General features: G+C 28.0%; 3 protein-coding genes across 6 annotated transcripts; all 3 read right to left on the reverse strand.

The window, feature by feature from the left end:
* Positions 1-1,337: 1,337 nt before the first annotated feature.
* LOC147908214 (nardilysin-like) lies at positions 1,338-15,625 on the reverse strand. 4 transcript variants are annotated; one of them, XM_087410071.1, is made up of 8 exons: positions 13,767-15,625; positions 13,509-13,587; positions 5,340-5,726; positions 3,760-5,272; positions 3,449-3,599; positions 3,240-3,373; positions 2,686-3,061; positions 1,338-2,047 (listed from the first exon to the last, which is right to left on the reverse strand). In XM_087410071.1, exons 4-8 carry the CDS (start codon positions 4,200-4,202, stop codon positions 1,457-1,459), a joined length of 1,695 nt encoding a protein of 564 aa, XP_087266197.1. In that variant the 5' UTR covers positions 4,203-5,272; positions 5,340-5,726; positions 13,509-13,587; positions 13,767-15,625; the 3' UTR covers positions 1,338-1,456. The 4 variants fall into 4 exon arrangements, with proteins under 4 accessions (XP_087266197.1, XP_087266196.1, XP_087266195.1 ...); XM_087410070.1 differs by having other exon boundaries at positions 3,760-4,963; positions 5,067-5,726; XM_087410069.1 differs by having other exon boundaries at positions 3,760-5,726.
* On the reverse strand, positions 4,760-6,396 carry LOC105143897 (nardilysin-like). The gene is made up of 6 exons (XM_011052458.2): positions 6,308-6,396; positions 6,049-6,127; positions 5,613-5,726; positions 5,340-5,532; positions 5,067-5,296; positions 4,760-4,963 (listed from the first exon to the last, which is right to left on the reverse strand). Exons 1-6 carry the CDS (start codon positions 6,394-6,396, stop codon positions 4,760-4,762), a joined length of 909 nt encoding a protein of 302 aa, XP_011050760.2.
* On the reverse strand, positions 8,379-13,230 carry LOC105143891 (nardilysin). The gene is made up of 10 exons (XM_087410538.1): positions 13,072-13,230; positions 12,799-12,991; positions 12,526-12,731; positions 12,230-12,403; positions 11,799-12,136; positions 11,202-11,696; positions 10,893-11,043; positions 10,685-10,818; positions 10,149-10,518; positions 8,379-9,510 (listed from the first exon to the last, which is right to left on the reverse strand). Exons 1-10 carry the CDS (start codon positions 13,213-13,215, stop codon positions 8,920-8,922), a joined length of 2,796 nt encoding a protein of 931 aa, XP_087266664.1. The 5' UTR covers positions 13,216-13,230; the 3' UTR covers positions 8,379-8,919.
* Positions 15,626-15,676: the final 51 nt, after the last annotated feature.

Raw genomic sequence — 15,676 nt, forward strand, 5'->3', positions numbered from 1 at the left:
ACTTATTAATGATCACAATATCTGATTTTTAGAAGCAAATCCTCTGCCTTTTTTTTTAAACTAGCCAATTATCGCCGAATAGCAAAATTTTTTTTCTGAAGTAATAGGAAGCTGAACAGTTAAAAAGCAGTTTAATTAAAAAATTTCCTCTTTTTCTAGGAAGTATAATATTAAATATTTCTTCAATTTATTTAAAATGCAATTCTTACATAATATGCATGTATACACAAAAATAAAATATTTGTAGAATCTGCCGTTCAGTTTATGGAAGTCTTCTCTTTAACTAGTATGTGGCCTTTGTCAAAGAATACGAATTTTAAATCAATTAAATTAAGTTTGAAAATTTGTGATATGAGTCAGGAGAAGAAAGAGAAAGAAGAGAGAAAAAGAGAGTGAGAGACACATTTTATTGAAAACATTTTGTCATGTTTAGAATATAAATAAAAAATATGAAAAATTGCAACTTGAGCAAGTACTTTACATCCTGAGGAGCATCCTCCTTTATTATTACAGTATACGTTTTTGTCTAATTATTACAATTATTTATGATAGTTTCATTATATATCTGTTTATATTTTCTTATTAAAGAAAAGTATTGTGAATATATAAAACTAATTTTGAATTTTAATGTGAGAAAATTTTATACTATTACTTCAAAATTCTAGTCCCGTAGCAAAATGCAAAGTTTTTTAGCTGTTATAATAACAGATATTATTCATAACGGCTCATCGAAAAGAATATTGAAGTATAATAAATGTAATTGCAAAAAATGCTCACATTACTTTATTGTATAGTTGCTGTGCAATAATAAAAAGCTTAATTTAATTAATCAATCATTAAAAAAAGCTTCATTATAATATAATACACTTGAAGAAATTGTCTTATCGGATACCGGATATACGATGTTACATTCTGCTCCGATAACCGGTATCCAATATCCGATAATTTTACTGTAGCGATAATTAGGGATCCAGAACATCCTTAACTATCACAGTATATGTTTTTGTTTAGTTATTACAGTTACTTATAATATTATTTGTAATAAAGTTATATAGTTACTTATAATTTCTATTACGTATCTGTTTATATATACATATATTTTCTTATTAAAGAAAAGTATCATTAATATATAAAACTAACAATTTTGATTTTAATGTGAGAAAATTTTGTTCTATTAACTTCGAATATTCTAGTTCTGTAGCAAAATGCAAAAATTCTATAGTTATACAATAATAGCTATTATAATAACAGCTATTATTCATAATGGCTTATCGCAAAAAATATAGAAGTATGATAAACGTAATTGCAAAAGATATTCGTATTGGTTTATTGCGTAGTTGCTATGAGAAGGTAAAAAGCTTAAATTTAATCACTTTATCATTAAAAAAAACCTCAATATCATAATACACTAAAAGTTATAATTTCATTTTCATTATATTATTAAATTATTAATATGTTACTTATACTGTGCTCTGAGAGGATTTGTTGGAAATATGAAAAGTTTTTTCTTATAATCTTCTACTTTAGTAATATAATGATATCTATTTGGATTGTACTGATAATCGTCGTTTATGTTTGTTAAATTAACGTATTTCGCTTTTTTGGGAGTAGTTCCGACAACTTGTAAACTCAATTTTCTAAAATTATTTCCATTCATTGTGTGATCTGCAAGCCATTCCCTCAGCTTATTAACATTTATTTTCTCTAGAGCATGTATTTCCTGTTCATTTAAATCAAACATGTAAGTACACGTTATGATCTCCTTCCAGTTTCTTTCATTTTCTTCTTCAAGATTGGCATCGTCAAATGATCTAGATTTTAGGAACATTTCTTTATAAACATCCAATTCCTTTTCTGTGAGCTCTTCCATATCGTTTTTAAACTCATTCAAAAATCTGTCGATCATCCTATCAATGTACTCGATTGTGTATTGAGTGCAAACAGTAATAGAGTATCCTAAAATTCCGTTAATGTTTCTAAAGTTGACGTTGGTATACCAAAACTTTTCAAAGGATTGATCTTCGCTTAACTTATGGTCCATTATATACTGAAAACAAATCCAAGTAAATATGATGTGCAGGTAAAATTAATAGTAATAATCAAAGATCTTATTCATATTTCATTAACTTTTAAAAATAAGCGAATATACATTAAAGATTCCATGCATTCAAATATACAAAACAATAATATATAATTTAAAGGGATCCTTAAGTTATCTATATCACCGACTAAAAGCAATATTAGTATAATAAATACATTTTTTCTCTTTTACAAATTTAAAAATCTCATTTCAGAATTAAAGTATACGCATAAATACGTACGTATCAGTGTGATAGACTTTACGCCGAGAACGAAAAAATTGACTTAAATTAAGATCTTTATCATTTCTTCCTCCAATATGACATTATCAATATCGAAACAACATTTGTTTGATATAACAGTTTTGCAATCTGTACTTACGAAATTGTCATCTACAGACTAATAGTTTACATACTAATGACATGGAATTCTTAGAATTTGATTTAAAAGTCTAATTAAAACGTTATTATTCTACGAATCTTTATGTATATACGTGAGTGAAATATTGATGCAATAATATATAAAGATTTGTCAATGTGTCGCATTTTTCGGTAAAGCGATCTCCTCGGAATTAGCGGTTCACTTTAGAATCCCTTTAATACTTACGCTTATCAGATGGATTAATGTCGATAATTCAATCGTTGTGACGCCGGCTTGATAATAATTAGTTACTAAGGAAAGTTTATATTTGGTGATATTTTTAATCTTGTAATAGCTTATGCCCAAAGGTATCTGAGTGCCTCTAAGCTGTTTTATTGTATTTGGATGTAAAGGGCTACAATTAATTGTGTTAATAAATTGCTGTACTGTGTTGATTGCAGCAGATGGCGGCATGTTTCCTTGCACGAGACATTGAATGTATAGATGTTCAGTAAAGGATTTCACGAAGCCTTGAAAGTCTTTGAAAGTGATATTCTGCATAATATTATACATATCAATTAGTGAATGATGGTCGAGTTTTAGTATCGATAATGCCATGTCTCTGCAAGCAAGAGTAAAGATATTATTGATTAGCAAAAATGTAACGTGATATAATTTATTTTATGATATAAATTGTTACAATTAATAAGTTAATCATTTATTTTAATCATATATTATAAAAATTTTGTAATGGTTGTAAGAATATCTGATCTAATAAATAGTTAGTAGTCAATACACACTCGGTGAAAGTTGCAGGTGAGGAAATTAAACTGAAATATGTCAGGCTTTTTCGAGCTTTGGCATTTTCAAATATGTCCTCCGTAATAAAGCTTGAATATTGCACCATGTTTTGTGCAAAAGTAGCCGCTACAAGCTGCAATATAAATGTAAATGGTATATTTTGAAGTTGTCTTTATAACTCTAAAGCACACTTGAAACGTTTACTTACTGGCAGAGTTTCATTAAGACCGCTTATTTTTAATGTAAAACCATTGTTAAGGATTTTGATAGCATATATAAACCCAGCCAATAAAGCTGGATATAATTCTTCGGCTAATATCCGTTTCCATAGTTCGCAGTATATATCCATGAGAACTCCACTAAAATGTCATTAGTATTCATCTTTTTCAATAAGATGTAAATAATTATATAAAAATTGTATTATTACTAATAAATCATAAGTTAAAAATTGGTATACATATAATGTCAAGTACATTAACTGCTGCAATATATTATCGTTACATTTCCTATGCTACTTACTTCTTCGACGACTCAAGTTTCACAGGTGAAATAAAATTGAAATGCATACAACATTTTGACAAATAATACTTCGGGCAATACCAAATCTCCGACATAGAGTTACAGTGTATTTTTATAGGATATTTCGGAATTGCTTCTTTTGAAATCGGCATTAGAAGAAGGTTCTTGGTAAAAAATATATTCGGTGAAGGTAAAAAAAATTCGGGTAATGGCTCGATAACTTTCCAACGTTCGATCCACTCTTTCGGTATCTCAATATCCGTATATGCCGTTTGCCACCATGGTTCAATTTTCTTTATTTCGAAATCATTAAAATCCTTGGAGAAAATCATAATATTCGCCATCTCAGGCGTCAAATAATTCAAACATTTTTGTATAACTTTTGCATTATAATTGGAATCAAGCTCGTTCTTAATTATATAAGTCGACGGAGAGAAATGCATATTCTTACTCAAGTGTTTCAAAAAGATTGACTCTATGTCGTAACTAATAAACCAAAAAAGATTTTCAAGTATAAATGATGTTCCACAAATATGTTGGTGGTTTTTCTCTTCAATTTTCTTAAATACATTTATTTATTTCTAAAATTACTTTACCTATAAATGTCTTTTTTACTCTCATACATGTCATTGTAAATTTCTTTTTGCGGACCTGCTCTCTTTAGTAAATTGATAAAAGAAAATATCGCATCTAAAATATCTTCCAGATGTTTTAGTCCTTCAGAAGTGAGTTCTGTGGTGAGCTGTACTGAGCTGTACAAAGAGTTTTGTTGAATCTCACAATCCACTTTATCTCTTGATATAGGGCTCCACAGCTTTTGGTGTAGATAACTAATTAAGGAACCTTTTCCTTTATATTCAAAAATCCAAGGTATATATAGATATGAATTACATTTATAAAAATTGGGGAACGAAGGCAAGACCCACGTTATTTTTAGCTGCAAAAGAGAAATTTTTTGTATATTTATTTGAATTGTTACGTTGTATAAACCTAAATTCATTTACATCTGCTCAAATTTCGTTTCACGTACTCGTGTAAGATGTTCCCAATTATCCTTAACTTTATACATTTTTCGGAAAGCAGGAGTATCAAAAGGGAGATCGTTTTTAAATTTGGAAAAATTATCTGGAGATATCCCGTTATTTGACATATTAGCAAAGCACGATGTGACAAATTTTTCCATTACATCCAACGATAGTCCCGACTATAAAGAGACGTATTATGATTTAAGTTTATTTTATAAACAAAAGTATTATAAACTCTATAAGTAATAAATAATTCTCGCGTCGCAATTTTCACAAAGTTACTTGTATTGCTAGCTTCATTCGGTGAGCGCTATAGTGGCGATTTTTAAATTTGGCTAGCACATTGTACAATTTGTCGTAATCTATATGATCGTGCAATTTTGTTAAATGGTCTGCAGAAAACTTGTTGGCTGGATGACCAGTTTGTGCGAAAGAGGAAAATAGTTGGTCGTATCTCTTCTGTCTTTTACGTAAGCTTCTCTGAAACTCTATATAAGCATAGTATATCAAGACTGCAAGTTGCGACAACAGTGTTTAAATTACGATTTATAATACCGTTTTGTACGTCATATTGTTCTATAAGTACTTGTTCCGATATTATAGGCTCAACAAAAAAATCACCAAATCTCTTGAGAGCTACAAACAAGCTGTTTTCTTCGATGTCAAAGTAAAATATTGTATGCTCGTTGTCGACTGAGACATAATTAATACCATTATGATTTTTAATATACTTGTCCAAAGTACATTGCTGCAAATAAAACGATATTTAAATACTTAAATATACGAATAAATAAATTTACGGTAAATTTATGTATTATGTTTTAATACTTCTGAAGATTTTTCGAGATCTTGAAAAAGTTTATAATGTAAGAAATAGGATATGCCCGGAAATTCTGGTGGATCGCTGAAATTTCCTACGTTCACGCATAAGCTACACGATGCCTATTTAAAAAAAAATATAAGAGTATACACATCACGTGCATTATACGCAGTATTAAATGGGTAGAACATAATCCGCAGAATGAACTAAACAATTTGAAATTGTACACACATTTTGAAATCATTTCATGGAAATTGGTCTGCAGTGCAGAAGATTAAATTTTTCAAATCAAAACTTCTGATAATATACTACTTTAATCTTATGAAAATGGATATCTTTTATGATTTTAAAGTTTATTGTTAATATTCATTTTAAATATAAATATTGGATGAGTTAAAAAAATTAGTAAGTCCTAAAATGCAAATTAAATTGTCTTTTTTATACCTTCTTTTCTTGAGAAGACGTCGTTAAATTTTCATTGGATATTAGCAAAGCTTCTAAACCGTTTGGCAACCTGATAGCTCTAAATTTAAAAAAATAAAACAAATTATAATAGAATGAGAAGTATGAATATTGTATACTTTGTCAATCATTTAAAAAATTTAAATGTAATGTAATATTTCTTTCAAAAGTTTGCTATCATATTATTTCTCACGTTTAATGCAATCGAAATTATGACTGCTGAGTATATGTTCGCTTTTACCTATATTCTTTGTTATCGTTCTCCCTTTTATCGATCGGATCCAAATGTACATTTTGTTGGATCTTTGCATCCCGACTCTCCACTGGCATTATGTCACCGTGCAGAAAATTAGAATCGAAATTATGTCGATTTGTGAAATACAATTTGATTCGGAAAAGCCCAATGATTTTAAGTTCTTTTCAACTTCTTTTTCAATAGATCTGACATCATTTCAATTAGCACATTGACTGAAAGATGATCTTCTTTTCGCACATATTCTCGAATAAAGGTTAATATGGCTAATGTCTAATGTATATTATACGTCGAAGTTTTAGATGTTTATTTACTTGTATTGTTCACATAGTGATGTAGAGAGCTAGTATTCATAGTCCGTTTGAATTAAAACTTAAGTCTTAAATTGTTATTTAAATCTTAAATTGTCATAAAACATTCTTTTTCCATTTAAAATTATTGCTAATTATTAGCATTTGCAGCCTTATTAGCATTTTTAAATATTGTTAAAATAAGAATTATTAATTGAAATAAGAAACTGGCTATGAATATCGGTTTATCTTGTTATTGTTTACTTCCCAATTAGCAGACAATATTTTTAAAAATGTTTTTAAAAATATTTAAAAAACATTTTTAAGAACATTTTTAAAAACTTTAAAAACAATGGGTTAAGTCCCCTACATTTGATTCAATGTTAACAAAGTTAACATAACAATTTTTTTTTAATTTTACTCGTTTTTGGCTGTGGAAAAAAAACTAAACATTGTAGGAAAAAAATCTTACGTCCTAGGAACTAGTTTTCAATATGTAGAAAAAGTGTAAAATTGCAAGTCGATCGGTCGCACCATCCTCAAGTGATCACGCAAATTGAAACACATTTTGAGAGAAACGCATTTAAAGTTTTATATGCGGATCATACTTTTCGTTGCTAACGTTTCAATCTTTTCAATTGCTTTTTCAGACAAAGTTGTTATACCATCAACCATTCGTATTTTTAAATGCAGCTCTGAGAAATGCTATTGAGAAACACAATGAATAAAAGAAGAATGTTTTTTTCATCTGCGTGAATTGCACTGTCGCTGGCACGCGTACCTGTCGTTTTCAGTCCACTCGAACCTACTCGTCTATAATTTCATGTAACTTCTCAATTTTTCGCCAAATAAATCTACAAAAATGTTTTTAGGACATTAGACTTCACACATTATTTAACATAATCCATTTTTTTCACCATCTCTAGATGTATATGCCCCCATAAGAACAAACTTTTAATGAATCACGCCTAATTTCTTTTTTTTTTTAAACTGTAATGCTATATTGAATGAGAATCGTTGATAAATTGAGTTAAACTTTTTATATTGTTTTTTTCTTTCTGTTCTTAAGAAGAAATAGATAATCTATGTGCATGGAGTTCAATTGAAAAAAATAGACTGACTATTAGTAATTGTCAACTTTAAACAAATTTTTAATTATCGAAGAATTCTGAAATACTCATAGATAATTATTTGTTAACTATTCATATTGTAATTATAAATAATAAATGCTTGAAAATGTATAAGAGTTACAAATCTATATAATATTATTAGAAAAATATAAAAAAAGAATATATATGATGTTTATTTAAAGTATTAAACCCACCCTTATTTAATGTTTCATTAATTTTAATTATTTATATTATACATTACTTACTAATGATCACAAAATCTCATTTTTGAGAAGCAAATGCTCTGCCTTTTTTTTATACTCGCCAGTTGTCGCCGAATAGCAAAATTTTTTTTTCCGAAAGCATATGAAGCTGTGCAGTTGATTTAAAAAGCAGTTAAATTAAAAAATTTCCTCTTTTTCTAGGAAGTATAATATTTAATATTTCATCATTTTATTTAAAATGCAATTCCTACACAATATATATGCATACACAAAAGTAAAATATTTGCCGAATCAGCCGTTTCAGTTTATAGAAGTCTTGTCTTCAACTGGTATGCGGCCTTTGTAACAGAATACGAATTTTAAATGAATTAAGTTAAGTTTGAAAATTGGTGATATGAGTCAGGAGAAGAAAGGGAAAGAAGAAAAAAAAAGAGAGTGAGATATATATTTTATTGAAAATATTTTGTCGTGTTTAGAATATAAATAGAAAATATGAAAAATTACATCTTGAGCAAGTACTTTACATCCTAACGAGCATCCCCCTTTATTATAATAGTATATGTTTTTGTCTAGTTATTATATTATAGTTACTTATAATGTTTTCGTTATATATCTGTTTATATTTTCTTATTAAAGAAAAGTATCGTCAACATATAAAGCTAACAATTTGAATTTTAATGTGAGAAAATTTTGTTCTATTACTTTAAAATTCGAGTCCCGAAGCTAAATGCAAAGTTTTTTAGCTATTATAATAACAGTTATTATTCATAACGGCTCATCGCAAAAAATATAGAAGTATGATAAATGTAATTACAAAAAATATTCGGATTAGTTTATTACGTAGTTACTATGACAAGGTAAAAAGCTTAAATTTAATTACTTAATTATTAAAAAAAAACCTCAATGTCATAATATTACACACTACTACAATAAAAGTTATAATTTCATTTTCATTATATTATTAAATCATTAATGTGTTACTTATACTGTGCTCTGAGAGGATTTGTTGGAAATATGAAAAGTTTTTTCTTGTAATCTTCTACTTTAGTAATATAATGATATCTATTTGAATTGTACTGATAATCGTCGTTTATGTTTGTTAAATCAACGTATTTCAATTTTTTTGGAATATTTCCTACAATTTGTAAACTCAATTTTCTAAAATTATTTCCGTTGAATGTGTGATCTGCAAGCCATTCTCTCAGCTTATTAACATTTATTTTCTCTAGAGCAAGTATTTCCTGTTCATGTAAATCAAACATGTAAGTACACGTTATGATCTCCTTCCAGTTTCTTTCATTTTCTTTTTCAAGATTGGCATCGTCAAATGATCTAGATTTTAGGAACGTTTCTTTATAAACATCCAATTCCTTTTCTGTGAGCTCTTCCATATCGTTTTTAAACTCATTCAAAAATCTGTCGATCGTCCTATCAATGTACTCGATTGTGTATTGAGTGTAAACAGTAATAGAGTATCCTAAAATTCCGTTAATGTTTCTAAAGTCGACGTTGGTATACCAAAACTTTTTAAAGGATTGATCTTCGCTTAACTTATGGCCCATTATATACTGAAAACAAATCCAAGTAAATATGATGTGCAGGTAAAATTAATAGTAATAATCAAAGATCTTATTCATATTTCATTAACTTTTAAAAATAAGCGAATATACATTAAAGATTCCATTCATTCAAATATACAAAACAACAATATATAATTTAAAGGGATCCTTAAGTTGTCTATATCATCGACTAAAAGCAATATTAGTATAATAAATACATTTTTTCTCTTTTACAAATTTAAAAATCTCTTTCCAGAATTAAAGTATACGCATAAATACGTACGTATCAGTGTGATAGACTTTACGCCGAGAACGAAAAAATTGACTTAAATTAAGATCTTTATCATTTCTTCCTCCAATATGACATTATCAATATCGAAACAACATTTGTTTGATATAAAAGTTTTGCAATCTGTACTTACGAAATTGTCATCTACAGACTGATAGTTTACATACTAATGACATGGAATTCTTAGAATTTGATTTAAAAGTCTAATTAAAACGTTATTATTCTACGAATCTTTATGTATATACGTGAGTGAAATATTGATGCAATAATATATAAAGATTTGTCAATGTGTCGCATTTTTCGGTAAAGCGATCTCCTCGGAGTTAGCGCTTCACTTTAGAATCCCTTTAATACTTACGCTTATCAGATGGATTAATGTCGATAATTCAATCGTTGTGACGCCGGCTTGATAATAATTTGTTACTAAGGAAGTTGTATCTTTGATTTTAATCTTGTAATAGCTTATTCCCAAAGGTATCTGAGTGCCTCTAAGCTGTTTTATTGTATTTGGATGTAAAGGGCTACAATTAATTGTGTTAATAAATTGCTCTACTGTATTGATTGCAGCAGACGGCGTCATGTTTCCTTGCACGAGACATTGAATGTATAGATGTTCAGTAAAGGATTTCACGAAGCCTTGAAAGTCTTTGAAAGTGATATTCTGTATAATATTATACATATCAATTAGTGAATGATGGTCGAGTTTTAGTATCGATAATGCCATGTCTCTGCAAGCAAGAGTAAAGATATTATTGATTAGCAAAAATGTAACGTGATATAATTTATTTTATGATATCGATTGTTACAATTAATAAGTTAATCATTTATTTTATCATAAGAATTTTGTAATCGTTGTAATAATGCCTGATATAATAAATAGTCAGTAGTTAATACTTGATGAAAGTTGTAGGTATGTTAATTGAATTTAAATATATCAGCATTTGTCGAGTTTTGGCATTTTCAAATATGTCCTCTGTAATAAAGCATGAATATTGCACCATGTGTTGTGCAAAAGTAGTCGCTACAAGCTGCAAAATAAATATAATGATATATTTTGAATTTGTCTTTATAACTCTAAATCACATTTCGAACGTTTACTTACTGGCAGAGTTTCATTAAGACCGCTTATTTTTAATGTAAAACCATTGTTAAGGATATTGATATCATATATAAACCCAGCCAATGAAGCTGGATATAATTCTTCGGCTAATATCGGTTTCCATAGTTCGCAGTATATATCCATGAGAACTCCACTAAAATGTCATTAATATTCACGTCTTTTTCAATAAGATGTAAATAATTATATAAAAATGATATTATTAGTAATCATAAGTTAAAAATTGGTATACATATAATGTCAAGTACAGTAACTGCTACAATATATTATTGTTACATTTCCTATGCTACTTACTTCTTCAATGACTCAAGTTTCAGAGGTGAAATAAAATAGAAGTGCATACAACATTTTGACAAATGAAACTTCGGGCAATACCAAATCTCCGACATAGAGTTACAGTATATTTTTATAGGATATTTCGGAATTGCTTCTTTTGATATCGGCATTAGAAGAAGGTTCTTGGTAAAGAATATATTCGGTGAAGGTAAAAAAAATTCGGGTAATGGCTCGATGACTTTCCAACGTTTGATCCACTCTTTCGGTATCTCAATATCCGTATATGCCGTTTGCCACCATGGTTCAATTTTCTTTATTTCGAAATCATTAATATCCTTGGAGAAAATCATAATATTCGCCATCTCAGGCGTCAAATAATTCAAACATGTTTGTATAACTTTTGCATTATAATTGGAATCAAGCTCGTTTTTAATTATATAAGTCTTCGACGGATAGAAATGCATATTCTTACTCAAGTTCAAAAAGATTGACTTTATGTCGTAACTAATAAATCTAAAAAGATTTTCAAGTATAAGTGATGTTCCACAAATATGTTGGTTGGCCTTTCTCTTCAATCTTCTTAAATACATATATTTATTTCTAAAATTACTTTACCCAATATTTTTTTTACTCTCACACATGTCATTGTAAATTTCTTTCTGCGGACCCGCTCTCTTTAGTAAATTGATAAAAGAAAATATCGCATCTAAAATGTCTTCCAGATGTTTTAGTTCTTCAGAATGGAGTTCTATGGTGAGCTGTATTGAGCAGTACAAAGAGTTTTGTTGAATCTCACAATGCACTTTATCGTTTGATATAGGGCTCCACAGCTTTTGGCGTAGATAACTAATTAAGGAACCTTTTCCTTTATATTCAAGAATCCAAGGTATATATAGATATGAATTACATTTATAATAATTGGGGAACGAAGGCAAGACCCACGTTATTTTTAGCTGCAAAAGAAAAATTTTTTTTTATATTTATTTGTATTGTTACGTTGTATAAACCTAAATTCTTTTACATCTGCTCAAATTTTAGTCACATACTCGTGTAAAAAGTCCCAAATTTTCCTTAACTTTATATATTTTTCGGAAAGCAGGAGTATCAAAAGGGAGATCATTTTTAAATTTGGAAAAATTATCTGGAGATATCCCGTTATTTGACACATTAGCAAAACACGATGTGACAAATTTTTCCATTACATCCAACGATAGTCCCGACTATAAAAAGACGTATTATGTTATGATTTAAGTTTATTTTATAAACAAAAGTAATAAACTCTATAAGTCATAAACTCTATAAGTAATAAAAAATTCTCGCGTCGCAATTTTCACAAAGTTACTTGTATTGCTAGCTTCATTCGGTGAGCGCTATAGTGGCGATTTTTAAATTTGGCTAGCACATTGTACAATTTGTCGTAATCTATATGATCGTGCAATTTTGTTAAATGGTCTGCAGAAAACTTGTTGGCTGGATGATCAGTTTGTGCGAAGGAGGAAAATAGTTGGTCGTATCTCTTCTGTCTTTTACGTAAACTTCTCTGAAACTCTATATAAGCATAGTATATCAAGACTGTAAGTTGCGACAACAGTGTTTAAATTACAATTTATAATACCGTTTTGTACGTCATGTTGTTCTATAAGTACTTGTTTCGATATTATAGGCTCAATAAAAAAATCACCAAATCTCTTGAGAGCTACAAACAAGCTCTTTTCTTCGATGTCAAAGTAAAATATTGTATGCTCGTTGTCGACTGAGACATAATTAATACCATTATGATTTTTAATATACTTGTCCAAAGTACATTGCTGCAAATAAAATGATATTTAAATACTTAAATATACGAATAAATAAATTTACGGTAAATTTAGGTATCATGTTTTAATACCTCTGAAGATTTTTTGAGATCTTGAAAAAGTATATAATGTAAGAAATATGATACGCCCGGAAATTCTGCCGTATCGCTGAAATTTCCTGTGTCTATGAATAAGCTACATGATGCCTGTTTAAAAAAATGTAAGAGTATACACATCGTGCATTATACGCAGTATTAAATGGGTAGAATTGAACATAATCCGCAGAATGAAGTAAACAATTTGAAATTGTACACACATTTCGAAATCATTTCATGGAAACTGATCTGCAGTGCAGAAGATTAAATTTTTCAAATCAAAACTTCTGATAATACACTGCTTTAATCTTATGAAAATGGATATGTTTTATGATTTTAAAGTTTATTGTTAATATTAATTTTAAATATAAATATTTGATGAGTTAAAAACATTAGTAAGTCCTAAAATACAAATTAAATTGTCTTTTTTATACCTGCTTTTCTTGAGAAGAAAACGTTAAATTTTCATTGGATATTAACAAAGCTTCTAAACCGTTTGGCAATCTGATGGCTCTAAATTTTGAAGATAAAACAAACAATAATAGAATGAGAAGTAAGAATATTGTATACTTTGTCAATCATTTAAAAAATTTAAATGTATTATAATATTTCTTTCCAAAGTTTGCTATTATATTATTTCTCACGTTTAATGCAATCGAAATCGTGACTGCTGAGTATATGCTTGCTTTTACCTATATTCCTTGTTATCGTTCTCCCTTTTATCGATCGGATCCAAATGTACATTTTGTTGGATCTTTGCATCCTGACTCTCCACTGGCATTATGTCACCGTGCAGAAAATTAGAATCGAAATTATGTCATGATTTGTGAAATACAATTTAATCCGGAAAAACTCAATGGTTTTAAATTCTTTTCAACTTCTTTTTCAATAGATCTGACACCATTTCAATTAGCACATTGAAAGATGATCTTCTTTTCGCACATATTCTCGAATAAAGGTCAATATGGCTAATGTCTAATGTATATTATACGTAGAGATTTAGATGTTTATTTACTTGTATTGTTCACATAGTGATGTAGAGAGCTAGTATTCATAATCCGTTTGAATTTAAAACTTAAGTCTTAAATTGTTATTTAAATCTTATACTGTCATAAAACATTCTTATTGCATTTAAAATTATTGCTAATTATTAGCATTTGCAGCCTTATTAGCATTTTTAAATATTGCTACTTAAAATAAGAATTATTAATTGAAATAAGAAACTGGCTATGAATATCGGTTTATCTTATTATTGTTTACGTCCCAATAAGCAGACAATGTTTTTAAAAATAATCGGTTAAGTCCCCTATATTTGATTAAAAAAATCTTTATTGTAATGTTCGAATAAACATTTTTTAACGTTTAAGAAACGTTTATTTAACGTTTGAAAAAACATTTAACATTTAAAAACATTTAAAAAAGACATTTTTTAATATTAAAATTATTTAAATAAAATTAGAAAAAATAATAATTTTGGATCTTTTTTTTAATTTATGTTTTTTTATGCCAATCTAAAAACCTTAGACGACTAATTTTATTTATTAATTTCTGATTTAATTATATTTTAATCTTTTTCATTTATCGACCGGGTTTTGTAACCTGGGGCCTCAGAGTCTCGTACCTTATCCGTCACGCCACTTGTAACTATCGATGTACATAGTTTTTATTGGCTATATATGGTACACTTAACGCAATTATATTGTGTGAACTTTTCTTCCATAATTATTTTATTATTCCGATCCGAAATTTTTTTATTAATTTAAGCTTTAAAAAATAATATTTTGTACATATTTATAATAAACGTCAGATAAATAAATATTTTTTAATCGTATTTTAAATAAATAAATCATAAAAAACAAACATCATATAAATGTTTAAAAAAAATTTAATAAACATTAAATAAATGTTAAATTAGTGAATTTTGAAAATGAATCATGAATAATGTAAAATTAATAAAAAATATACGTTTAGAAATCATTTAAAAAACCATCATCTCCTAATTAGGTTATTATTATTAGCGTAATGCGTCGCACACGTATGGAATCTCTTTTATAGGCTTTCTGCAATAAGCCAATACCTAAACATTGACCAATCATAGTCGATTATTCTTCTCTTCGATTGCAATTGATTAATTCCTTGTTTAAAATTCTCGCATATTTTCTTATCGGTTAATTCAAAGACGTTGATAAAGACAATCAATATTAACGGTATATAAATTTAAATTTGAATTGTGCATTTATGCATAAAATATAATAATCTATATCTACGTGCTAATGTGTACAATGTAAAACTATGTAGATTTTTTATATATTTTAATTATTTTGTATGTAATTATACAATAATCTATGATCACCAAATCGCTGCAGAGTAGACTGTATTATATATAAAGCTTTTTCCCTGTTCATATATTTTTATTTATCAATTCTAAAGTCAGATATTAGCAGTGATAAAACTTTTAGTTACGCGCAAAAGATTTGTGGTGCTCAGAGATAATTCAAGAACGTCCACATTATCAACTATTGGTATAAATTTGTGATCGTTAATATAAATTTATTTATTACATATATGTATATTTTTGTTAAATTAATAATTTTTGTATTCA

This window comes from Acromyrmex echinatior, chromosome 10 (assembly GCF_024713525.1).
Source record: "Acromyrmex echinatior isolate Ae372 chromosome 10, ASM2471352v2, whole genome shotgun sequence".
NCBI lineage: Eukaryota > Metazoa > Arthropoda > Insecta > Hymenoptera > Formicidae > Acromyrmex > Acromyrmex echinatior.